The sequence below is a fragment of the Benincasa hispida genome, chromosome 1, assembly GCF_027475165.1.
Source record: "Benincasa hispida cultivar pf3 chromosome 1, pf3_genome.v1.1, whole genome shotgun sequence".
Lineage (NCBI taxonomy): Eukaryota > Viridiplantae > Streptophyta > Magnoliopsida > Cucurbitales > Cucurbitaceae > Benincasa > Benincasa hispida.
In genome coordinates this window covers 73,102,812-73,129,214 of record NC_143478.1, presented here as the reverse complement: position 1 = coordinate 73,129,214, position 26,403 = coordinate 73,102,812, and the positions used below count along the sequence as shown (strand labels likewise).

Genomic DNA, 26,403 nt, shown 5'->3' with positions numbered 1-26,403 from the left:
ACTTTTTTTTTTCACTCATTACATATCTATTTATTTACGACTTTAATAACATCTTAATTAACAAAGAGGGAGAATAAACAAAATAACGACTTATTTTGACGAAAAATGTGGAGAAAATTTCTATTTTTTTTCAAAATTTTTGTATGTTATGAATCCTTACTCGGAAAACATGGATCTTTAAAACTTGGTGAACTAGGTGTTGGAAATGACTTTTGGGCTTAGGTCCATAACAAAAGAACCCAAAAGTCAAGGGAGTGAGAGAGCTTTGTTCCATATTGGAAAATTTAGCAATGCCTAAAGGATATAAATACCAAGGCATGCTAGATATGAGTCCAAGATGTGTTGTCCGTCCAATGTTTGGTAACCAAATTATCTCAATGCATGTAAATGTAGTGCATTGAAGTGACTCCATGAACATATGCATAGAACCATTGATGAAGGAAATGGATACCCCAAAAAGTAACATTAATATTCCTAGACTAATATTTCTTTTTAAGTGATTGGAAAACAAAATGTATGAACACTTTCCTATGATGCATTCAATAACTTTGTGAACTAGGACTACAAATGGATTGGGAACAATAAAAACCTAGTGTTTATCCCAAAGTGTAAAATTATCTCAATGTAATGTATGGAACTGGGCTTGCAACAAGCAAGAAATGTAAATTCCTAGACTAATATTTCTTTTTAAGTGATTTGAAAACAAAAATGTATGCACATTTCCTTATGATGGATGCAATTTGAAAAAAAAAATATTTAGTCAAATGAAAGTGAGCAAACTTAATCAAAGTTCTAGCTAATTTATGAAAGTGATGCAAAAAGGCATGATTATATGAACAAATTTACTGTTTTTATCTATTAAAAAAAAAAAAACATGTTTTGATGTATGACATGGGTGCAGCTATTGATTTATTACGTCTCTCTCTTTCTCTCTTTTGAATTTTTGAACTTCGAATATGTGAAGAACAAAAAGATATTAATAGCATAGTGTTGTATGAATTATATATGAAAATATATGACATGAATGTAATTACTGATTTCATTTTTTTTTTATTTTGTAGTTATTTAATATATATGAACGCATATACGAAAATGATATAAATGAGACATCAATAATTTATTGATGTACAAGATAATAAAAATTAATTTGATGCAAGAACATGATTGTAATTTAATTATTTGTTTTTATTTTGAAGATTTTTTTTTTGGTACCAATCTAATGGTGCTAGAAAATAAATTGTGAGGAATTACATGTGATATATGAAATGGTACAAAATGTTCAAATGTATAACATAAGTAGAAAATAGAATGTATTTTTTATTTTTTATTTTTGATTCTTTCAATAAAGATAAATGATAACGAAGATTTTCCCAAAAAATTTAACTAATTAAAGAAAAGACAAATTCTACCCTTTGCAATTATGGAATTTTCCCTTTTGCCCTTAATCACCAATTAAAATTTATACCAATGTATTAAAATACCATGAGATGTAAAAGTGGGTCTTACACCTTTTCTTTTCTTTCTCTTTGGTGAGGGAGGATTGTGAGAATACTAGATCTTGCGATCATTCCATGCACTACAAATTTTTTCTTACTTATCATGCAAGTATAAGACCTTTGTCTATTTTACATACTTAGAGTTATATTATTTGGTTCATATTTTTGTTACCACCTCAAAAGACCTTGATAATTAATACTATATTATCTTAACACTCAATTTAGCAATTGATGCATAAGACTTTAACAAAATCAATCTCTTAATTTGTCTTTTTGGAAAAAAAAAACAATAAGAATAAAAGAAAATAACTATCTAGGAGAGGATTACTCCTTTTTCTTGGAGATGTACGTAGCTAGGAGCAATTATGATACCTATAGTTTTCTCTGTGCTAAATGCGCCCTTGAGAAATGAGTAAGCCTTGGTACCTTTAAAGAACCTGCAACCTGTAGTGGATGATCGTTCATGTAACTTGTCTAGACAAGCCAAAACGAAAGTAACATATTTGAATAAGGTTTCTTATCCAAATAAAAGAAATAACAAAATAAAAAAGAGGGGGTAAATGATAAAAGGTTTAAGATTGGTTATCCTTTAAGTGTGTCATTATCACTTTGAGTCTAGGAAACTTAGTTCTTGATCTTTCAAACCGTAGGAGAAAAATGGATTGAAAGCTATATGAAACCGTTTCAAGAATGTTTGGACTTAACATAAGAGATTTCAACTCATTCATGCATGAATTGGTTTAAAAATCTATTTTTAGGAGTGCTTCATTGATTGATTGTGATTTGATTACTTTTTTTTTTATTGCAAACGTGGTCTTAGGAGAATTGTTAAAACTTTAGTAACATTGCAATTAAGTGAGCATCATTTATGCGATTGTATGGTGCGAGAATTGATTGTAGGTAAGAAGATGATGCCCTCTAACAGTGTCTCTCTGAGGATAGGATGACAACTTCTTGTTGTTTGTTATTAGAAACTTAATACTAATGTTGCTTTGTGCTCTATGTTCCAACTCTAGTGGTCTGGGTTGGGTACTCTTGACCATCTGAGGTGCATTCGTCTTGCTAGTTTAAAATTCGTACCTCGATGCAAGAAGGTAAAGTTTCTTGAAGCGATGACAATATGCATTGGGATTGAGAATATTTCTTCATTCCAAATCTCGAATATAATGGTTGAGTCTAATTGTTTGGAGGTAGTCAAGACATTAAATGATGATGTAGCCGATAATTTTGAAGTTTTTTTTTTCTTTATTGATGAAGCTAAGGAACAAGGTGGTAAAATGGGGTTTGTTGCTTTTCTTTCATGTTCTTCATAACCAACAAGAGATGGCTCATTGTGTTGTGCATAAAAAAACTTTAAAGGATGCAGAGTCTAAAATTCTTCAAACCCCTTATCTTAAGTGTTTTTTAAAAAAGAAAGCAGTAAACATCTATTAAGACATCGATGCCACATCCGACTCAACCAGAAATTAAAAACATATACTAAAAAAAGATCTCAAGTTTAACTTCTTTTAGCTATTTGAGAACTAAAATGATACCAAACTCAATAATAAATGCATTGTTTGAAAAACCAGAAGGAAAATATCTCAAAAAAAAAAAAAAAAATGAAAAGAAAAAAAAAATTAAAAGAAGGAAAAAAAAATAATAATACATATACCCTAGCACTTTCGTTCATTCGCCCCACTCGTCTTCTTTTTCTTGGAGTTCTCCTTCTCCCATCTTTGCCACACACGCACACCGCCGCTAACCCACCGGAAATTTGCTTTCTTCTCCCTCGCTCTCCTGCAACAGCTACACCAACCTTACCTTTTGCTGCCACTGTCACAAACCTCACCGCCACGTCCATCTTTGATTTCTAAGGATTAGTGAGCTCGTTCTTTTGCTAATGGCGTCCAAACTTCTGATTCGGACGGGAAATTCTTTGATTAATCGATTGCGATTAAGTTCAACGCATCAGAGTCACAGGATTTGTAGTAACCAAGCTCTGTCCTATGGCCATGGCGTTGAAGTCACTCCGATGCTTTTTCCTTCAGTCTCCAAGGATCAGACTGCTCATCATTTGCAGCAGAATGACACCGAATCGTTGAGGAAGCTCGAATTGGAAGGCATTTTCTTTCCTTTTGGGCTTCCGTCGCTCCGGTTCTTCTTGCCCGATGGTATGCTATATTTTTTCTTCCTCTGCTTGAACTGATATTGAAAGTTAATTCATAGTGCATGTGGATTCTGTTGCATCCTATTTTTTCGTATGAGTTTAAAAGTAACTTAATTTTCATACTGCATCTTTCTGTGGTAGTTTCTAATTTATATTAACTGCCTTATATAATCATAAGTTTGAAGTCTAAGCGAAAGTGGGATTGTCAAGTGTTTCTGAATTGCATAACATTTTGCCTCTCTTGTGGCTAAGAGAAACTTTAGGATGCGAAAACTATTAGCCAGTCAGTCAAGCTTCAGAGATGACTGCTCAATTAGTTTTGAGAACCTTGTTGCCAATGAAGATACTTGCCTGCCAGAGTCTACCCACTGTGATAATGCTGAGGGGTGTCTATCTACTTACTCCCTAAGGAACTGACTTTGGTTGTGGAAAATATCATGTGAACCATGCTTGTTAGTTTAAAGCATGATATCGCAGCTCGAATTCCCGTATTTCTGGGTTATTTATTACTTTTATCCCTTTCTATTTTGGGTTTTGCATGGGACTGTGAGAGGATTAACACTGCCCATTCTATTTAGACGCTTTCCTCATGCTCTTGGGCTCTAAGTGATGTGTTATGTGCATTGGGTTCCATTTTCGTTGTTTGATGGGGAAGTGATAGAGGTCATACACTCCTTTCTTTAATCAGGGAGTTCAAGCATAGACTAGGGAAAAGGGAAATTCATTTATGGAGCCCCAACCTTTATGAGGGCTTTTCTTGTAGCTCCTTTCTTCACTACTTGTTGAACCCTTATCCCTTTAAGGAGTTGCTTTTTGTTCTTTGGAAGGTGAACACTCCAAAAAAAGTGAAGTTCTTTGTTTGACATGTTATTCATGGAAGAGTCAATACTCTTGATAGGTTCTCGAGGAAGCCACCTTTGCTAGTTGGTCTATTTTGCTGAATATTTTGTTGAAGGTTGGTGGAAGACCTAGATCATTTACGTCGGAATTGTGATTATGCTTGGTTTCTAGGGAATTACTTTGGTGTGATTGGCCTTCATCCTGCCCTACATAGAGGCTTTAGCAATATGATTGAGGAGTTCCCCTTCCATCTGCGTTTCAATAGAAGGGGAGATTTTTATGGCAATTCAGAGTTTGTTCTGTATTGTGGGGAATTGGGGGAGAGAAACCATAGATTTTTCAGAAAGGTTGATAGAGAGCCTTTTGATCTTTGGTCCCTTGTGCGATTCCTTGTCTCTCTAGGTGTCAGTGTCAAACTCTTTTTGTAATTATTTGTTAGGTGTTTTTTTTCTTGACTGGAGCCCCTTTTTGTAGGGTTGTGTTAGGATACCACCTAACAAGGAAACACTCAAGAACAACACAAAAAATTCAAGTACAATCAAATATGGAAATATGTTGTAATATTGAAAGAAAAGTAACAAGATAACCTAACATTTTGAGAGGGCTAGTCTCTCCCCAATTCCCCAAAGGAAATCTCACAAAATTCTTTGCACCTTGTTCTTAACCGACTCCTAGAGAAAGGGTTTCAACTAAGAGAAATATTTCCTAGAGAATAATTAGAAAAAGTCTTCGGAATCAAAGCCCTCAGAGAAACATGAAACCTCACCAAGGACCAAACATCACTGTGGTCGCTCTCTACCACGAAACACTCTAATATTCCTTCCCTCAAAGATCCCACAATAAACCACACATCCCCGTAAGCCAAAGAAAACAGGCTTTCTCTTTAAAAGGTGGATGAAGGAGGAACTCCCTAATCATCGAACGAACATCCCTCTGACAAGCAAGTGCAAAATCAAACTCCTGAAAAATGTCATTCCACACTGATCTTACAAACTGACACTCTCAGAGAATCTAAGATTTCCTCCACCTTCCAATTTCTTTATATTGATTGGATCTCAATTTCTTTTTATTGGACCAAAAACCCATTTGGACTTTTTGCGCTCTGATACCATGTTTAAATCACCAATTAACTGAAAAGCTTAAGCTAATTGGTGAAGGTAAATTTAATTATTTCATCTAACATTACTAATCGACCCCTTCTTCTTTTTTTTTTTTTTTTTTTATGAGAAACAGTCAGAAAAATTTCATTGATAGTAGAAATTACAAAAGGGCAAATTGCCATGAGAGATTACATAATAGTATTCCACTGTGTAGTAAGAGATGTAAGACTGTAATCACAAAAAGATGGGGTAAGCTTACACCAAGTGAGAGGCTGTATACAAAAGATGATAAAAAAGGCTAGTGAAATTCATCTCTATCTTCAAAGACCCGATTGTTTCGTTCATTCCAAATGAGCCATAAATATGCTTTGATAATGAATGCCACAAGATCTCCCGCTTTTCTTTGAATGGGTGGCCAATAAGAAGTACATTCAATAAAGTGAGAGGGTCATTTGGGAACACCATATGGTAATTGAAGCACTGCAGAATTCTCTCCCAAAATGATTGAGCAAAGTCGCAAAAGATCAATAGATGCATAATGGATTCACTATTTTGATGGAAAAGAACACACCAATTAGGAGTTAATGAAATCCATAGGGCCTTTTTTGATGAGAACATCTGCAGTATTTATGCTACCATGATTGACTTCCCATAGGAAGAACCGAACCCTTTTTGGGTTGGGACCTTTTCCAAATATTTTTGTAGAGAGAAGTACTTTGATTGTGTCCTCTAGAGGCCATGTGTAGAGTGACTTTGATGAAAATTGACCAAATTTATCAAGAATCCATCCCCAAGTATCATTCACTATAGGGTTGATTGGGGGCAAGAGCAAAGAGGACATGGTAGTTCATTCCACAATCTCGGTTTCTGTTAGGTTATGTCTCATTCCAAGGTCCCATGCTTGATGGTCATGGTTCCAGCATTGAGCAATGGTGGCATCTTTGTGTTCAGCTAGAGCAAAAAGCCTCGGGAAAGCATCTTTAAGGGAGGTGGTTCCCACCCAATGGTCTTTCCATAATAAAGTATTACGACCATTGCCAATCACATGAACAATGTTATCGAGGATGAGGTCACTCATCTTAGCTATGTGTACCCAAGTTCCTTTGAATCTTTTAAAGAGCCTATTTTGTGGTTTATAATGGTGAACCATACTTTGCGTCAATAATGAGTCTCCAAAGGGCATTCTTCTCGATTTGATATCTCCAAATCCATTTTGCTAAGAGGCATTATTTCATTTTTTTAAAATCAGTCTAGCCAAGGCCCCCCCTCTTTAGTGGGAAGTTGAACAATTTCCCATCTAATTGAATGGATACCTCTATTGTCTTTTTGCCCGTTCCACAAAAATTTCCTATAAAGTTTCTCAATTCGATAAATAGCCTTGGATGAAATTGAAGATAGGCAAGTAATATGTAGGGAGGTTGCCAAGAGTGGTTTGTATCAAAGTAAACCAGCCTCCTTTGGAGACATGACTGCCATTCCAACTATTAAGATGTCTTTCCACCTTTTCAATAATAGGCTCCCAAAAAGTAATAGATGATGTTTTCTCATGCAATGGTAATCTGAGGTATGTAGATGGCCAAGTGCCAACCTTGTAGCCATATGAAGTAGCCACTGTATTAACCAAGGCATTATCTAAGTGAATGCCTAAAATCTCAGATTTGGAATAGTTGATGCGAAGACTAGAGGCTTGCTCAAAGGATCCACTAATCTTAAATAAATTTGCCAATTTTTCATCATTGTAGGATGAAAAGAGAATGGTATCATCAACAAATTGCAAATGGTTGATGTTGAGCCCAGAATTTCTAACCGTAAAGCCCTCAATGTGGCCAACAATCATGCCATTGGTGAGCATTCTACTGAAACAATCAACCACCAAGGTGAATAGGAAAGGGATGAGGGGGTCTCCTTGACGGAGGCAACGAGATGCTTTGATTTACCACTAGGTCTTCCATTGATAATAATGGAGAAGTTTGTAGAAGAAATATAACCTCTAATCCATCTTCTCCAGGTATTACCGAAGCCTTTTGCAGCCAAAATTTTGTCAAAAGCTTTCTCAACATCCAGCTTTATCCCGAAGCCTTTGGTTTTGTTTCTAATGTGGTGATCAATCAATTCATTTGCAATCAAGGAGGCATCAATAATCTATCGATCAACCACAAAGGCAAATTGATTTTTAGTGATGGTGTTTGGTAGGACTTTCTTTAATCTTTTGGATAAGACCCTCGCAATAATTTTGTGAAGGCATGTGGTGAGACTGATCGGTCTATAGTCCCCAACCTTTTTGGCGTCCACTTTCTTAGCAAATTGATTTTTAGTGATGGTGTTTGGTAGGACTTTCTTTAATCTTTTGGATAAGACCCTTGCAATAATTTTGTGAAGGCATGTGGTGAGACTGATCAGTCTATAGTCCCCAACCCTTTTGGCGTCCACTTTCTTAGCAATCAAACATATATACGTTTCATTGAGGTTAGCATTGATAATAGCTTTCTCAGAAAAGTCTTTGAACACTCTTTTGATATCACACTTAAGGATGTTCCAATACTTTTTGAAGAACTATAAAGTATAACCGTCAGGGCCCGAGGATTTATGAGTCCCCAAATCAAAAACAGCATGCCAAATCTCATTTTTAGTGAATGGGGCTTCCAAGGCATAAGATTGCTTTTATAAGATAGGGTCCCAATTGTTATTGGCTCTTTTCTGTATAGATCATGGTAGAATTCAAGAAACTCAGCCTCAATCTCACTGTCATCAAGCAAGCTTTGCCCCTATTTAGGAAGAATCTCAACAATCGTGTTCTTTCTTTTTCCATAGGACATAAATATGTGAAAAAGTCTACTATTATCGTCCCCCTCCTTAACCCATTTAATATTACATTTTTGCCTCCAACTAATTTCCTCTGAGAAAGATAGATCAATGAGTTTGGCTTTAATAGAAGTTCTTCGGAGTTGTGCAGCTTGGTCGAGACCATATGCCTCTACATAATCATCCAATCTACTAAATTCGGACATCAGATCTATCTTTTTGGTTTGTGAGCGACCAAATGTGTCTTTGTTCCATATTTTCAGTATTTGCTTGAGATTTTTCTGCTTTTGAATAAAGCCATGGCTAACCCAACCATTTATATTGTTACTTTGCCACCAACTAGAGAGCAGATTGGTAAAGGAATGATGTTCCATCCACATATTTTCAAATTTGAAGTAACCAGGACCCCATCTTTGTATTCCAAGAGTCAAGTGGATCAAATAATGGTTAGATGTTGGTCGAGGAAGGCGTTTGACAATGCCACTAGTGAACTTATCAATGCATGAGCTCGAAATGAGAAACCGATCAATTAACGTCATCACTGGTGGTGATCTAAAATTGGACCATGTATACTTGCCATTTGATAGGGGAGGATCAATGAGAGAGCAATCATCAATGAATTTGTTGAAGTGGTCCATGCTAGCAGTTCTCAACTTGCCAATTGATTTTTCAAGTGACCATTTTGTTACATTGAAGTCTCCTCTAATAACCCAATGAACATTGCAAAGTTGAGCAAGGTCATAAAGCTCTTTCCATAACTGATCCCTATCTTTTCCTTTAGATGACCCATATACTCCTGTCAACCAAAAAGTGTAACCATCCATGAGAGAGACGTTAAAGCTCTTTCCATAATTGATCCCCATCTTTTCCTTTAGATGACCCATATACTCCTGTCAACCAAAAAGTGTAACCATCCATGAGAGAGACGTTAAAGCTCTTTCCATAATTGATCCCCATCTTTTCCTTTAGATGACCCATATACTCCTGTCAACCAAAAAGTGTAACCATCCATGAGAGAGACGTTAAAGCTCTTTCCATAATTGATCCCCATCTTTTCCTTTAGATGACCCATATACTCCTGTCAACCAAAAAGTGTAACCATCCATGAGAGAAAGACGTAAGGAAAGAGAGTGGTTAATGATTTTGTCAACATTGGTAGATGGATCATTCCACATTATAAGGATACCACCAGCCATATTGATCGCATCCAAGGAGGCCCAAGCAAGGTGACGAGAGCTCCAAATAGTTTTGATAAACTTCTGATCGATATTAGCTTTCTTTGTTTTCTGTAAGATAACAAATGCCAACAAATGTGGCATTGGTTTTGTTGAGAAGGCCTTTAACTGTTGCTTTTTTCTTCCTCAAGCAGAGGCCATAGACATTCCATGAAAGGATAATCATTCAAGGGTAGGCGACCCTTCTTAAACATGGTGCAATTGTTCCTTGTCATAATTAATGGAGGATGCAAGGTTTTTAGCTCCCTTTTAAGTCTTGTAGCTTTCGAATTTGACTTTCCACCTTTTTTTTTGTTTTGCTCGGGATAGCCACAATACAAAGACCATTTTTTCAGAAGCCAAGGTGCTGGCGTACGAACACTCGGGTGAAGTAGAGGGCTATATTCTACCCTGACACCTTTTCTGTTCAAAAGAAGGTTTTCACTAGCATCTTCATCATTGGTAGACATCATAAGCTCATAATCTCAGACAGCTTGATAACTCGGGGCATCTTCATAGATATCAAGAGAGAAGGCCGATAAAGGTGATCAAGGGTCCTACCTAGTTGAAACCAACTCGGCATAGGGACTGGAAAACTGCTTAGAATCGGATTGTTGGTCAATCCTTTTCCCAGTCGAATGATGAGTGACCTTAAGGAGGTAAGTCTGCTTGCCACTGTTAACAATTGGGCAAATGGCATCGGGGGTGGGCTGATTTGAGCTAGTTGGGTAAGGAACAATGGAGGCGGAGTTGGTTTATGATAATCCACATGGGGAGAAAGCAGAAGTTGATCGGGAAAAGGGGAAAATTAAAGTGATGATAGTGGCTTAGTATTTGGTTTAAAATGATGCGGATCCGAAGGATTTGGAGTGGTTTGCTTTGGTGAGTAGGTGGGGGGGGGGGGGGGGGGGCGGTAGGTAGGTATGGGTCCAGTGTTTGGGCCCGACTTAGGAGAGGTATCAAAAGAAGGGGTGGGCGGGTAAGTGAGGGCCCAATGATTGCATCGGGTATAGAGTTGGTATTGGAAATGGGGTTGGGCGAGGGATTTTGGTGGGGTATGGGTTAGGGATTGGGATTTAAAGAATCGGGAAGATCTGGTAAGTTAGTTGGGAGTAGGGCTTTTTGACCATTGGGTAAAGAGGGGGAAATGGCAATTAGGTTTGGAGAGGACGGCGATAGGTCAAAGGCAGGTTGGAGATGTGATTGTTGGTCAGGTTGTGCAGAGCGCGTGGCTTTGGGATTTGTAGAGGCTTTGTCCTTGGCAGCTTGGCGCATGTGTTTCTTTGATCGGTATCCATGGACACTGGCGATAAAGCCAATATGGTTATCCGGCTGAAAAGGGGATCTATCTCGACCATCATTGACTTCAATGAGGAAGAGGGTAGGTGAACAAAGGCGGGGAGGAAACCCAATTGATTCTCCTTCACTTTCAGACAGACCTTCATCATATCCAGGTGGGAAAGGGTCTTTTTAGCAATATCACAGAGGCCTCCACACATATCTCCGATGAGCTTGAAGGTTTCAATCGTCCACAGGTCAAGCAGGAGATGTCTCACTTTGATCTAGCCGCCATATGACGGTACTTTTATCTTAGATAATAGAGTAGCATGATCCCAATCAGCAAACTTGACCTTATGTCCTCCGATGGTTTGCCAATCACATTCCTTGGCAATATGGATTGCTTATGCTCTCTGTTTTCACAAGTAAGAATGGCTCGGTCAAATTGTAGGGGGCTGATAGTACATTTTCCCCTAATGTTTTCTCGTAGAGCTTCTTGTATATCGAACCAATCATCGTGAAAGGAGTTCCTGAAAAGAACAACAGTCGTCATGTGTAAGGTAGCAAATTCATACTGAGAGGCATGATTTATCCGGTCTTTTGATGACTTTCTTCCAAGTCTTGGTCATTAATGTTGTCTTGTAAAACCGATTTGAAGGATGGAGCAATAAATTGGTGGTTGGTGACTATCGCTTTGTCAACATTGTCAACATTAACGACTTCTGGTGGTTTTGGATCTGATTGATATCCCCTGGAGAGCATGTCTATAAAGAGTTGCCATCCTTTTCTATTTTCTCCGGCTGGGACAATCAATTTATGGCAGCCCCCACTATTTTTCAGCTTTTCAATTTCTACACAGTGTCCTTGTCTATTTGATATTTTTTCAATCCAGAATACATGGCCATCTGATCGATCTTCCTTGGAGAACTTTTGGTTGAAAGGGGCATCAATGAGCTGTTGCAGGGTTGATGATATCCACTGAAGATTGAATGAAAAGGAGTGGTTGATGTTCGGTAATCTGAATGGAGCGGCCTTGGGTGTGTTTATGAGGGGCAACGGTGAAGGTCTTATGATCGAAAGTGAAGGAGGTTCGTTTTCCAGCCATCGACGATGACATGAATCATGGTGCTGCAGCAAAGGTAGGTTGGTTGTGGGAGGAAGATGGTGGGGGGAGAAAAGTCTAGAGAGTCTCATAGCCTCTAGAGCGCCCCTCTCGGTTCTCATAAGTTGCTCCCTTTTGTGGGTTATTATTATTGTTATTATTTTAATATCCTTATACTCTTTCATTCTTTTTAAATGCAAGTTTGTCTTTTATCTGAAAGGAGGAAAGAAAAGGTGATGTGTTCTGTAAATATGCTTTAGAGAGTTTGGACCATGTACTTTGGAGCCATAACTTTGCCACCTTGATTTGGAATGTTTTTCTGGAGAACTTTGGTGTTCCCTCAACTAAATAGCGAGGAGATTTGTACATAACAAAATGAGGAGCTTTGTGGAAAATGGTCTTGCTACTTGGTGGTGTAACCCCGAGAGAAATTGGATGATCTTTATCCACACCTCGAGGACAAGGTGTTTTTTGTGGTGGAGTAATGATAGGATTAGGAAGTAGGAAAAATATGGCATAATGAGGGTGGTTCATTGGGTGTTTCCTGGGGAGATCTATCATCAAGAGAAGGAAGGAAAAATGTGGGAGTACTAGTTAGGGATACATGGGTAAGATTAGTATGGTGTTAATAAGGGCTTAGGGGTAATTAAGGACCTTAGCAGTTGTGAAGAATTTTGGTAGTGTCCTTTGTGGGACATTTTGGAAGAAAGAGCCCTCTCGAAAGGCTATTAATGATTATATTATAATTTCTTTATTGATATTGCAACATAGTTATCTTTAGTGTTTTTTTGTATTTCTTGTGTCCAGACCTAACCTAACAAATTGGTGTCCGAGTACGTTTGTTCTAGTTGCCTTCATTTTGACTATGGATTTGGATATGGAAATGCTTAATTGTATGTTAGATTAATTTTGACTATGGATTTGGATATGGAAATGCTTAATTGTATGTTAGATAGGTTGTTGGAGGTACAAAGGAAGTTGGATTCAATGCAAAGAGTTTAGTTGTTGGAGGTACAAAGGAAGTTGGATTCAATGCAAAAAGAGTTTAAGGATTTCAATCCATGATGCATGGAAAGTGAAAGAGAGAACAGAACGGTTGACAACAATTGAGGTAGTGAAAGAAAATGGGAGCAAGGAAAAATCAATTGGACCATAGATCAACCACAACCTTGTTTAGACACTATCTTGTAAGCGCATTCATATTTTGGCTAGAAGGCGTCAATCTTAGCTGAGGACACCTGAAAACGTGAGGGAAAACCAAATGAAGAGGCAAAAGGGAAGGAAGGAAAAAGGAATTGTGGGTGAAGACAGAGTCGAAAAGCAACAACGGGAGAGAAGGGAGAACCTACTGACGAACCAGTGGCAGAGAGGCAAGGTAGTGTGCAGACAAAGAAATGTTGGATAAAGAACTATGCGGTGGTCAAATGGTCAGAAAAACATAGTGGCGGGTGGAAGAAATGGCGAACGCCGATATGGTTGGAGATGAAGTTTCAGGGAAAACAATGTTGCAAGTTTCGTGAAGAGAGGGTGAAGAGATTAGGGAGGGACAACCATGAAGGAAACATTGAAGGAGATCACTACGGGCGACAAGCGTGTGTGTGGCCAAAGAAAAAGGAGTTGTGGGTGAAGACAGAGTCGAAAAGCAACAACGGGAGAGAAGGGAGAACCTACTGACGAACCAGTGGTCAGAGAGGCAAGGTAGTGTGCAGACAGAGAAATGTTGGATAAAGAACTATATGGTGGTCAAATGGTCAGAAAAACATAGTGGCGGGTGGAAGAAACGGCGAACGCCAATATGGTTGGAGATGAAGTTTCAGGGAAAACAATGTTGCAAGTTTCGTGAAGAGAGGGTGAAGAGATTAGGGAGGGACAACCATGAAGAAACATTGAAGGAGATCACTACTGGCGACAAGCGTGTGTGTGGCCAAAGAAAAAGGAGTTGTGGGTGAAGACAGAGTCAAAAAGCAACAACGGGAGAGAAGGGAGAACCTACTGACGAACCAGTGGTCAGAGAGGCAAGGTAGTGTGCAGACAAAGAAATGTTGGATAAAGAACTATGTGGTGGTCAAATGGTCAGAAAAACATAGTGGCGGGTGGAAGAAACGGCGAACGCCGATATGGTTGGAGATGAAGTTTCAGGGAAAACAATGTTGCAAGTTTCGTGAAGAGAGGGTGAAGAGATTAGGGAGGGACAACCATGAAGAAACCATTGAAGGAGATCACTACTGGCGACAAGCATGGGTGTGGCCAAAGAAAAAGTCCCTACGAAGACGATGAGGCAATATTCATTTGCTAGTGAGTGTCCATGATGATAGGTTAGAAACTGAAGAAAATAAATGTCAGGAAGTTGGTGTTGGGTTGAAAAACCCTATCTTTATTCACGTGACAACAAAATGTGTTGGAAAGGGTTGGAACTGTTGACTTCTTAATCATGGGTTGGGTAAGTTATGTTTTAATGGGCTGGATTTTAGCCATGGAGATGGGGCCCATTTTCTTGCAAAGTCAGAAAACAAGAGTTTTTTTTTACAAGATGGGTTTCGATTCAGATTGTTCTTTGTTTTAAACCCAGGACCCACCTGCTATGGTAATATCATTCTCATGAGAAGTAACTAACCCTAACTGCACGGTAGTTTGCTCTTCACCCATGCTGCCAATCAATTACAACTGGGCAAGCAAACGCCAATGACTATTGACACCATTTGCCACCGCCTGTACCTCCACCACTTGCCACCATCCGAAGAACGTGTTAATCAACTATTTCCAATTTCAACTTCTGATGGGTATTAGATTATGGGATTTTGTTGTTAAAAAAAGTATTATTCAATCGTTACCCAATTTTTTTTATTGTGTTTTGATAAGCACACTTCAAGCACAAGATTTTTTTGAAGGGTGGGGTAGTGTGGCAATATTAGTTAGGGGTATATTGGTAAGATTAGTATGATATTATTAGTAAGGGTTTAAGGGTAATTAGCGAGGAGCGCTTTGTTATAAATAGAGGGTGTTAAGGACGTTGGGAGATGAAAAGTTTGGGTAGTGTCCTTTGTGAGACTTTGAGAGAGATAGCCCTCTCAAAATGTTATTACATTGTAATTTCTTTACTGATATTGCAATATAGTTATCCTTAATGTTTTTTTTTTCTGTATTTTTTTTGCGTCCGAGTACCTAACATAGTATTGTGATTGTTTAACTTTGAGTTGCTTAAGGGTGGAGGTCATAGGTGTCAAAGCTCTCATTTTCAGTCTTTTTGAGATAGATCTTTCTTTAGCATTCTCAATGGGTGTGCACTGCAAGTTGAGCATCCTGAATAAAGAAAAACTTGTTTCAAGTAGTTTGTAAATATTTTGACCTTCCTGTATCTGGCTGTCCGAGTAATTTGTAAATATATGGATTCCCTTTATTAAAATTATGCTTTGTAGAAACAATTTGTTGGGCTCAAATGATAGTTTAACCTGTCATTGCTTCTTTGTATTGTTATTTTTATATAATTAAGGCACTATTCTTTTCTTTCCGCAGGAGATGCTTCTTCAACCCAAGAACCAATGCTCTTATTTCCTAAAAGGACTTTTCAACCTAGCATCATCAGGCGAAAAAGGAATCATGGATTTTTTGCCCGGTATCCCCATTGCCTTTTCTGCATGTATATTTTTTTATGTAATGTTTTTACGAAGGAGGATTTATATTTTGCAAATAATGTTACTCTTTGCTTAAACATGCCTGGTAGAGTTTTGTGGTAAAGTTTCTCTCTCTCGTTTTTTTAATGAAATGAAAAAAGGAGCAAAATCACTCCCAATCACCAATAGGTATAGGTTGTAAGGTGGATTACAAGAATGATCGCCCATTTGAAATTAAAAAAGAGAGGCTGAAAGCTCTAAAGGGATGTTTACATTTAGATCAATAAAGATGAAGAAAGAGTATTAGTAAGTAATCAAATCCACAACACTATCGAAAGTGGAGTTACGATCATTGAAACCTCACCCATTCCTCTCACACCAAAGAATCCAAAAGATCATTTACTTGAAAGCAAGCCAAAGGGTCTTCTTGTCTAAAAGGGTTCCCGCGGATACTCAAGCCTCGAAAATAGTTGCAGTTGCAGGCATGGCCAAATTCCACCTAGAAGCTTCTAACATAATATTCCAATAGGGAAGTGCAAAATGGATACAACCAAAAAGATGCGCTAGAGATTTGGCATGTGTTACACATAACACACCAAGAGGAAGAAAGAGAGAAAGGCATCCTTTTTAAAGATGGTCTGCCATATCAATCTCCATTATGACTGTTCTCAAAGAAAAATTTTATTTTTCTTAGGATAAGGGTCTTTTTATATGAACGAATAAAGATTTTTTTTTTTTTTTTTTTTTTTTTTTTTTTTTTAAAACATAAAGATTGTTGATGAGCCATTGACATGTGTACTAAATCTTCAATTAAGGAACTGATGGAATACTTCTTTGTGGAGTCTGAGGCCAACACCAAAAATTACTCACTTTAGTCAGATTGATGGTAGAAAGGTGGGAGAGACTAGCCCCCACCAAAATTTCCTCATCTTGACTTCGCCGAAGACCCAAGTCCCAAGCAAGATGTATGAAGTTACGACAATCTGCTATAATGGCACCGGGGGCCTACTGGACAGCCTATATAACCGGGGAAAGGAAGATGCAATAACACCACAATAAAGCCATAAATCAGTCCAAAAAGAAAGTATGATAACCATTGCCAATCCTCCTTTGGATACGATCCTTAATCAGATGGGCAGTAGAGCATATGAATCTCCTTGGTGCCTTAGGATTAGTTCTAAATATACGAGCTGGGCTAACAAAATCAGCCACTTTATAATATTTGGCCAGTCTTTTCTTCAGGTTTGAACCTCAAGATCCATTTAGCAAGGGCAGCATCATTCTTAGGCCTCATATCACCAATGCCAAGGCCACCCATGAATAAGGGAGGCTGAATATCTCAGTTAATACTTATGTAATCTGCCATCACCACTAGATCCCTCAAAAAAGAGAAAAAAATCTTTAAGGTGTTGTTTGGATCGTAGATATTGTTTCATGGATTTAGATATTAAATATTTGAGATTTGAATGTCTGGATTTTAAATGTTTGGGATAATTAATATATGTGTTTAGATGTGCATGATAATTAATGTCTAGAAATTAAATATTTGTATTCAATTAATTTGTATATAGAAACTAAAAGTAAATTACTTACTTAAATGCAAGAGATCAATTAAACTTAACATTAATTAATTTATTGTTATGTTAATTAATTATTTAATTAATAAAATAAAAAATAAATATATACTTTTTAATTAAACATAATTAAACTAATTTAAATTAATTAATTAATTAATTAGAATATTGATAATTAACAATAATAATTTATATTAAATAGTTAAGATAGTATAAAATATTAATGGTAAATATATTAGTTGAAATTTATCAAGTCTAAATAATATATTTATATTTAATAATTAATTATGATTAATAGTAATGAATACTTGATATCAATTAAAAATTAATTAAAATTTATTTTTACTATTTATCTCTCAGACATAAAAATCCCACATTTTTGTTGGTATTAAAAAATTCATGTCATATGGGTTTTAAAGTTTCTTGGATGATAATATTTTGGGTTTTAAAAAGTGGAATTCTGTGAAACAAACAAGGATATTAAATGTCCGTATGAAGTCATATGAGAAAACCTATGAAACAAACGAGACCTAAAGAGCTTCTGTCCGTAGATTTTGCAACCCCTGTTGGTAATTTAAACATAGAAAGATAGTGAGCATATTAGAAAATGTGGCTGGAATGAGTGTATGCCAACCGCCCTCGGAGAAGTACGCATATCTCCAATTATAAAGTTTGCGGTGCTCTTTCATTAACCAGCTGCCAAATGATAGAGAACTACTCTTTTGAATACCACCCAAAAGAAGACCAAAATAGTTGGAAGGCCAAGTACCTAGCTTACAATCAAATTTCCCATTCAAAAAAGATAATTCTGACCGATTAATATAAGTGCCAACATTTCTCTCTTGCCGTAATTTATACTCAACCTTGAAGTAGCATCATATGTTGTCCAACTTCCTTAATACTTAACTAGCTTATCTGCATTGATTTTTTGGAGTAAAAAAAACAAAGTTACCAGCCTACGGAAATTAGTTTGGCTGGCTAGATTAGCTTTAGAAGGGAATGTAACACTTCATTTCAAAATGTGCATTAAAAATCACTTGTTCTTCTTTGAGCAGCAAAGCAACCAAGGGTGGACGGAAAGTTATTGCTCGAAGGATTGCAAAGGGCCGATCAAGAGTAACTGCGTAATGTTCATCTCAAGTCAGGTCCATTTTGAATTGCCCTGCCAATATCTTGTGTAGGCTATGCTAGTTTTTTTCTTTAATTAACTCAAAAGAATGTTATCACTGGCTGAATAACCCCTTTTATTGTCGGTTGTCGTCTTAGGCCTCGGAATACAGTCTGTATAAACTTCTCTGCTTTTAAAATTACCTTCCATATTGAAGTTTCAGTTACTCTTATTTTTATTTCTTTCTTAACTTGGCTAGAAAACACTTTACTTTCGGTTCATGGTGGCTGTTGATGCTGCAGAGCAGATAAACATACCTTTGAAAGGTGCGAAAGGAACAATGTGTGAGGGTTTTTTATTTTTTATTTTTTTTTTATAGTACAACCATTGCGAGTGGAGGATTGAATCTCTAAGCTCAAAGGACAAAGTACATGCGAATACCACCACTTAACTAAGTTCACTTTGGCACATTAGGTTTTTAAGTCATTTTAAAACTAAAACCATTAACTTATCTAAATTCTTGTTGAGTTTGGAGTATCATTTTTTTTGTTTAGATATTATTCTCCTATAAAAAAAAATTATAAATATTATTTTAGATCTTGTACTTTTGATTTTAGTCCTATACTTTGAAAACATCCATGGTTCATTTTAGTCCTTTGAGATGCCTGTTTTTATCCCATACATTAAAAGTGGGATCATTTCATCCCTTTGAATTCATTTTTATCTCATTTCTTTGATCATGATGCTAAAGTTTAAGCCATAAATTTGTATTAAATGCCTTGTGAATTTATGTTGAAGTTTTGCTAATAGGGATTAAAATAGTCTATTTTTAATTATAAGGATCAAAATCAATGCTTTGAATTTAAAAAGTTGGAACTATGGGACCAAAATGAACTAAAATCAAAAGTACATTGATCAAATTAATATTTAAACTGTTTAGGTTACTCTCAGCTGTAGAAGCTATTTGAGATTGGAATTAGAATAAGATATTGCATTTTTCAATTTGTGTGAAGGCCTTAGGAGTTGACAAGGAATTTCCATACTCAAAGACCAACATTGAAAATTGAAATGATTTGGTATACAAGCTATATGTAGTTCAGTGCCTATCTTTAGGACACTGGAGTATGTGCAGTTGCCATAAATGCATGGCACCATAATTATGATACAACCTCAACCTCAACCTACACATCCTTTTCTCATTCTTATTCCTCACATTAATTTCTTTAGAAACAAAAGAGAACTATGCTCATAACCAGATCCGAAGATAGTTCAACTAATAAAAACATATGTCAATGTTCGAGAATTTTCTTTAACTTTTGAACACAGAGTAAACTGGTAAACATCCCACTTCTTAAGCTAAAGGATGAGTTTGGCAGTTGATTCTTACAAAGGCTCTTTCCAATGAACTTTTTTACCCACCCGTTTTCTTAATACTTTTGAAAATTATTTAAAATATTGGAAAATTTTTTAAAATAGAAAAATAAAGAAAATTATTTACATAAAATAACAAAATTTAATTTTTTTTATAGAGATGGATAGAGGTTGATAGAATTCTATTAGTGTCAATAATGTAAATTTTCTCTAAAATACTTTTACGTGAAATACTTAATTAATTTAATAATATTGTTAAAGAATCAATAATTTCTAAGCTTAATTTCATTTTCAACCTTTACACGGCACTTTCTTCAAGAACACATTTTTATCAATTTTGTTGAGTGACAACGATGACAGAATTCTTTTGGAACGGTTAAAAATTTTATTTTTCTTTTTTTTCTTTTTTTAAAAAAATCATAATAATAATAAAGAAAGAAACAGACCCTCTTGACATAATATTATGCTTGCAAAAAAAAGCCAATTTAAACCGCACGAAATTCTATCTTTTCCATATTTGCTTCTCTTCAATATATTTCTATTTATATTCTAAAATATATTTAGTTCCAAAATATATTTATATTCTTTTCACATTCACTAAAAATCTATATTCTATTTATATATTTATAATTTTTTTTTTTACTAAAATATATTTAGTTCCAAAATTTTAAAGAATTTTTTAGATATTCTTTAATCTTCTACTCTGATTTTTTTTTAAAAAAAAAATAAGGAAATGATAACATCACATGCTAATTAAAAACATGTTGTGTTGATTTCGGTACCGTATAACATGACAATTTGGCATTAAAAATAAGTGACTATCCGGATAAAATAGTGAAATGGATAAGGAGACAAGACACCTTATGAAACAAATAGTTTTTTTTTTTTTTTTTTTTTACCTCGAAGAAAAAAATTAATTCCGTTTTTAATTAACATAATCGAGGTTTTGATGGAACATTTTTATTATCTATCTTTTCATATATCTTTTGTTTTCTAGGCAACTGTTCTCATTAATTATACTTAAAATTAGAGAAAGAGTAGGCTACAAATATAGGATAAGCTTAAGAATGTAGGAAGAATAAAACATAGTATACAGAATAACATATATTTGAGGAATCTGAAGGAGGCATGTGAAATAATTAAGGCTATGTATTGAATGGTACTTGATCAAGCATTACTTACTAAAGAACCTGAACTAGTAACTTTTAGGTTTTTTCCTTGTAGACTAGCCCTTACCTTCTCAAACATTTATATGAAACGAAAAAAATGCATTTTTTTTTCAATTATTACTTAGCTAGACACATACCATATACTACTACGTACCTATATATCCTATGCACCCCAACTCGACGAAACAAGGTCGCTTGATAATCCCGATAACCCCAATGATGATGATGACGACAATGATGAGCATGGCGGGTTCTGCAAGATCGATGACATGATCATGTCAATTTGCTCCATAGCCATTTGATTATTGGCTACCAAGCATTGATCTTGTGGATAGTAACCATTTGGAAAGCTTGATAATTTGGTAATTGGATCAAGATCTTGCAAAGGAGCTGAAATTTGTGGAATTGGTGAGCAAAGATTTTCCTCGCCAACCTCGCATAATTTCGGCATCGTCGTTGTGGGATGCAAAAACGAATTGTCGACGTATTGCGGTAATGCAGTGGTCGGAGTGACAAACTCTCCACCCACCACCACGGCTGGTTGATGATCAGAGTCGAGCGATTGGAGACGATAACCTCCCAACGACTGCCACAATGGAGGATCATGAGAGAAAAAGTTTGCTGAGGGGGAAATGGAAGGAAGTAAATGAACCAAATTGCCATCTGGATTGAGATTGGTAAATTGGTCAAGCTTATAATCAATGAGATGATCAAAACCAGCTTGTAGAGTTGAAATTGGAAGACATGGTTGGTCTTGATGGGCAGTGGTGGTTAAAATCAAATTAGGGTTTGCATTGAGAATAAAGAAGCCCTCATTATTAATGGAAGTATTAGGGTTTTGGAGACGGCCAGAAAAGGTGGCCAAAGCTGAAACCTCATGAGAAATCAACTTCTTTTTTATGTTTGAATTCCAAAAATTCTTCACTTCATTGTCTGTTCTTCCGGGTAATTGCTTTGCTATTTGAGCCCATCTGAAAAAAAAAATCCCCCAATAAACAAAAGGTTAAGAGAGTCCTCGATTCGATCTGAATTAATATTAGGGTGAATCTTTCTACATACCTATATAAAAAAAAACATATAGGCTTGTATATTATTTCGTCAATCTAATATCCTTATATACATAGAAGATAATCAATTCGGTCCTCGAGTAAAAAAGAGAAAAACTTACCTGTTACCAAGAATGCTATGAAGTTGAACAATGAGAGCAGCTTCTTGGGGAGAGAAACTCCCACGTTTAAGGTCAGGTCTTAAATAATTTATCCATCTTAGTCTACAACTTTTCCCACATCGTTGCAAGCCTGAAAAACTCACCATCAAAATAAAAAATTATAAGAAGAGCTCTGACTGACGATTTTATATTATTAAATAAATGCATTATAACCTAAAAGTTGTCTAACCATTATAAAAAACAACCACAAAATCATTTCTTAAATTTCAAAACAAACATCTAATAGAGAAAAAAAAAATTAAGTATATAAATAAAGGACTCGATTTTTAGTTTCGAGTGAGTAATTTTAGACACGGAATCAAAACAGAGTCATGTATATACACATTTTTTTAAAAAAAAGGTTGACTTATCTATAACCCATGAGTTAAGTTTTCGAGTTTAGTAGTAATTATGTCGGAGATGGGAAAATAGAAAGTGATTACCAGCAAGCTTAGGGACAGAGCTCCAACAGCCATGGCCATAGGTAGAAATGTAATTAACAAGCTTCTCATCTTCTTCAGGTGACCACAGCCCTCTCTTCACTTTCTGTTTGTTACAGCAAGAATGGTGTCCCATCTTCTTAATCTCTCTCTAAAAAAACTTAAAAAGAAAAAATGGAAAGCAAAGACAAAAGAGAAGCTTTTAGAGAAGCAGGAGCTTTAAAGGGTTGTTGTGTTTTTAGAGAGAGAAAAAAAAGTTGAAGAAAGGGAGTGTGAATGACATTTTGGGACGGGAAGGGAAGGAGGTTATGAATTTAATGTGGGGGAAATTGTACGGTTGTGAGCCGCTTTGGGATTCTGAGAAATGGCCTAAGGGAGTTTTGCTCTTTCGTCCCTCCCCAGAATTTCCGGGAATTTTCTACTACTACGTTAGTATGAAAATAATTAGAAAAAATACTTTTTTATCTCTAAGTTTTGGACTTAGTTTTTATTTCGTCTCTACGTTTGAAAACGTTACACTTTTAATTTTAAATTTTTGAGTTTTGTTTTAATTTGATCGCTAAATTTTAAGATCTACACAATTTATAATCTCTATTTTGTTGTGAATATCAACTATTAATTTTAGTTTTAATATTTACTAATTAATTAAGAACAACCGTAAAGTAAAATCCTGAAATTAATTAGTGATTTGAAAAATAGTGAAACTTAATTATTTATAATTCTTTTAAATCAATTAATAGATATTGACACTATCAGCTCAAAGTAAGTATATAGTAAAAAATCAAAAGTAAAAGTGTAAATTTTGAAACCTAAAGGTTTGTTTTTTTTTTTTTTTGGAATATAGATAACCATAATATTTAGATGCCCAAAATTATAGATGCTTAGAATTACATATGTACGACATCTTTAAATAATCATTTGCTTTTCCGTCTCTCCCGAGAATTTTCTATACTACATTAGTATGAAAAAAAATATTTTTTTAATCTATGAATTTTGGGTTTAGTTTCTATCTCGTCCCTGACGGGTTGTTTGGGGCATTAAGTTGAGATAGGATGAATAAAGTTCATATGTATGTGGAGTTTATATATTTCTGGAGTTCATATATGTCTGTGTTTGGGACGCAGAGTTATTTGGTCCAAGTTCATATATGTCTGTATTTGTATTTATGGTGTAGTGTTGAATTCGTATATTTGGGGCATCTGATGCAGTTTTTTTAACTCTAATTATTTTTTATTACTATTTTTATTTTGAAATTTTTTTATTCAATAATTATACCATCTTTATTTGAAGAAAATATGTATTGTAATTTTTTTTTTTAATTTTTAAAGTTCTTTTCCCCCCCTTTTTTGGGCAATTAACCATTACATTTGTTGCAAAAATATGGTTAAATAAAATGAGAAACCAAAGAACAATAAAAACTTTTGATTCTTAATTTTTTTTCTTCATGAATTTCATTATCATCTTCTTCTTTTTCTTCTTATTCCAATTGTTGCTCTATATTTTTACTCTGTCATGATTTTTTTTTTAAAAAAAAAAAAACTAAATCTCCCCCTTCATCTTAGTAGTCAATGAAATGTTACCACATTTCTTAAATAATTTCACTTTCAATTCCTCTAAATTTGGAGGATCTTTAGAGAAAAAATTTCTATTTTTCACTAATTGTTGCTATAAAATGTTTCAGGAAAAAAACTTTTCATTATGTTTTTTTTTATGTTATGTGTTACAAACTTTTCAACTACATACATACTTTTTGTCTAAATATTCTTAACACTCATTTAATATGTGAATTCAATTAAATAAAAATATTTTTTTATAAATTTTTATGTATAAATATTGCACTTAATGTAAACAAAATACTATTATTTTTATAACCAACCACTTTACAACATACTTTAACAGTCATCATTCTTATAATAATCAGAAGTGATTGTCAAAGTTGATTATCGAAGATGATTTTTGTTGGAGTTTATAATCGGAAGTAGTTGTCAGAGCCTGAAGTTGGTCACTTGAAGATGGTATGTGAGTTGGTCGTCAAAGTTTGTCATCGGAGGTAGTTTTCGGAGCCTAAAGTTGGTCAGCGAAGGTGATCGTCGAAGTTGATCATCAAAGATGATTTTCGTTAGAGTTTGTAGTCGGAGGTGGTTGTCAGAGTTCAAAGTTAGTCACCTGAAGGTGGTAGTAGAGTTGGCTGTTTGAGTTTTTCATCGGAGGTGGTTGTTGAACCCTCGAGTTGGTCGTCAGAGTTGTTTGTTCAAAGGTGGTCATCAAAGGTGATTTTTGTTGGAGTTTGTAGTCAAAGGTGGATTTTTGAAGCCTACGAAGGTGGTTGTCGAAGTTAGTCATTGGAGTTTGTTGTCAGAGCCTAAAATTGATCGTTGGAGTTGGTAACACGAAGGTGGTCGTTGGAGTTGGTCACCGAAGGTGGTCGCCGGAGCCCAGAATTGGTTGTCGGAGTTGGTCGAGCAAATATCAAAGCCTGGAGTTGGTCGTCAGAGTTGTCATTGAGGATGGTTGTTGGAGCCCATAGTTAGTTCTTAAAGTGTGACAATGGCCAATGGGTGAAGCCATTGAAAACATTGGAAGAAGAGAGAATTGGGGTGAGTTGTTAAAATATACCAACTCAACTCCACCAATATTTAAAGTTGGTGGGCAAAATAGTGAGTTGATATATTATACAAACTCAAATCAACTCATGTTCGTCAGCTAAACACCCCCTAAGTTTGAAAATGTTACACTTTTAGTTTTTAACTATTTAGTTTTGTTTCAATTTGATTTCTAAATTTTAAGATTTACAATGGAAAATTTTCACAGATAAAAAAAGTCAAACTATTTACAGAAATAGCAAAACAAATACTAATCGACATTGATAGATTTCAATCAATGTCTATCAGTGATAGACTTCTATAAGTTTTCACCACTAATAGACATTGATAGACTTCTACTAGCCTCTATCAACCTCTATCAAAGAATATTAAAATTTTGCTATTTTGTATAAAAATTTTTCCCTATTTTTCTATTTTTGAAAATCCTCTTTTATAATCTCAATTCTTCACTAAATATCAATATTCAATTTTGGTTTTAATGTTAAATTAATTAAAAATAATCATAAATTAAAATAATAAAATTAATTTTAATAATGATTTGAAAAATTGTGGAGCTTAATTTTTTATAATTCTTTTAAATTAATTAATAGATATTGATACTAATGGCTCAAAGCGAGTATGTAGTAGAAAAATCAAAGTCAAAAGTGTAAATCTTGAAACCTAAAGTGTTGTTTGTTTGTTGTTTTTTGGGAATTCAGATAATCATAATTTGTAGAGGCCCGAAATTATAGATCCTTGGAATTACAAATGTACGACATCTTTAAATAGTCATGTTTGTTTTGTAGGAATATGTTTTGCAGATATCCGAAAAATACTTTGATAACTGTATTTTGTTTAATAGTATTTTTACTTTAAGATGACTTAAATTTACTATATGTTCCAAGAATGCTCTTACATTAATTAATTTATAAAATTTTAGTATATTTGAACTTATATAACATATTTGTTTTTGTCAATTTGAATTTCTTTTTAAATTAATACAATTTATATTAGTTTTATATGTTTTTTCTCAAAAAATTACTATTGATAATAATTTAAATTTTTTATAAACTAAATGTTAATTTAAATTTAAATTTTAATGTCTTGCTCTAAAAAATATATAAAAAAAAAACAACTATGATATAATAAAAAAGGAGTGATACACATAATTCACAATATTTATTTTAAGGGTTTTTTTTCAAATAACCGAAAATAAGCCAACTTATTTACAAATATAACAAAATTTCACTATTTATTAGTGATAAATCACGGTAGACATCTATGAGCATCTATCACTGATAGACAGTGACATTTTGTTATATTTGTAAATATTTTTAACAGTTTTACCTAAACAATTGCC

The 26,403-nt window shown here is 34.9% G+C and overlaps 2 protein-coding genes across 3 annotated transcripts; one reads left to right on the top strand and one right to left on the bottom strand.

Annotated features, from left to right (window-relative positions):
- The first annotated feature begins 3,144 nt into the window (after window positions 1-3,144).
- On the top strand, window positions 3,145-18,500 carry LOC120091114 (Ribosomal protein L34). 2 transcript variants are annotated; one of them, XM_039048959.2, is made up of 3 exons: window positions 3,145-3,649; window positions 15,495-15,594; window positions 18,222-18,500. In XM_039048959.2, the coding sequence occupies exons 1-3, from the start codon at window positions 3,379-3,381 to the stop codon at window positions 18,292-18,294; spliced, it is 444 nt and encodes a 147-aa protein (XP_038904887.1). In that variant the 5' UTR covers window positions 3,145-3,378; the 3' UTR covers window positions 18,295-18,500. The 2 variants fall into 2 exon arrangements, with proteins under 2 accessions (XP_038904887.1, XP_038904897.1); XM_039048969.2 differs by lacking the exon at window positions 18,222-18,500 and adding an exon at window positions 16,408-17,090 and having other exon boundaries at window positions 3,168-3,649.
- A 2,276-nt stretch (window positions 18,501-20,776) lies between these two features.
- LOC120091104 (transcription factor MYB92-like) lies at window positions 20,777-22,743 on the bottom strand. Its single transcript, XM_039048947.2, has 3 exons — window positions 22,465-22,743; window positions 21,983-22,112; window positions 20,777-21,785 (listed from the first exon to the last, which is right to left on the bottom strand). Exons 1-3 carry the CDS (start codon window positions 22,595-22,597, stop codon window positions 20,978-20,980), a joined length of 1,071 nt encoding a protein of 356 aa, XP_038904875.1. The 5' UTR covers window positions 22,598-22,743; the 3' UTR covers window positions 20,777-20,977.
- Between the last annotated feature and the right edge of the window lie 3,660 nt (window positions 22,744-26,403).

Coding starts and splice junctions, on each gene's coding strand:
- LOC120091114 (XM_039048959.2), top strand. CDS start 3,379: ATGGCGTCCAAACTTCTGATTCGGACGGGAAATTCTTTGATTAATCGA. Junction 3,650..15,494: donor CCGGTTCTTCTTGCCCGATG/GTATGCTATATT, acceptor TTCTTTCCGCAG/GAGATGCTTCTTCAACCCAA. Junction 15,595..18,221: donor AATCATGGATTTTTTGCCCG/GTATCCCCATTG, acceptor TTCTTTGAGCAG/CAAAGCAACCAAGGGTGGAC.
- LOC120091104 (XM_039048947.2), bottom strand. CDS start 22,597: ATGGGACACCATTCTTGCTGTAACAAACAGAAAGTGAAGAGAGGGCTG. Junction 22,113..22,464: donor CTCTGTCCCTAAGCTTGCTG/GTAATCACTTTC, acceptor TGAGTTTTTCAG/GCTTGCAACGATGTGGGAAA. Junction 21,786..21,982: donor CATAGCATTCTTGGTAACAG/GTAAGTTTTTCT, acceptor TTTTTTTTTCAG/ATGGGCTCAAATAGCAAAGC.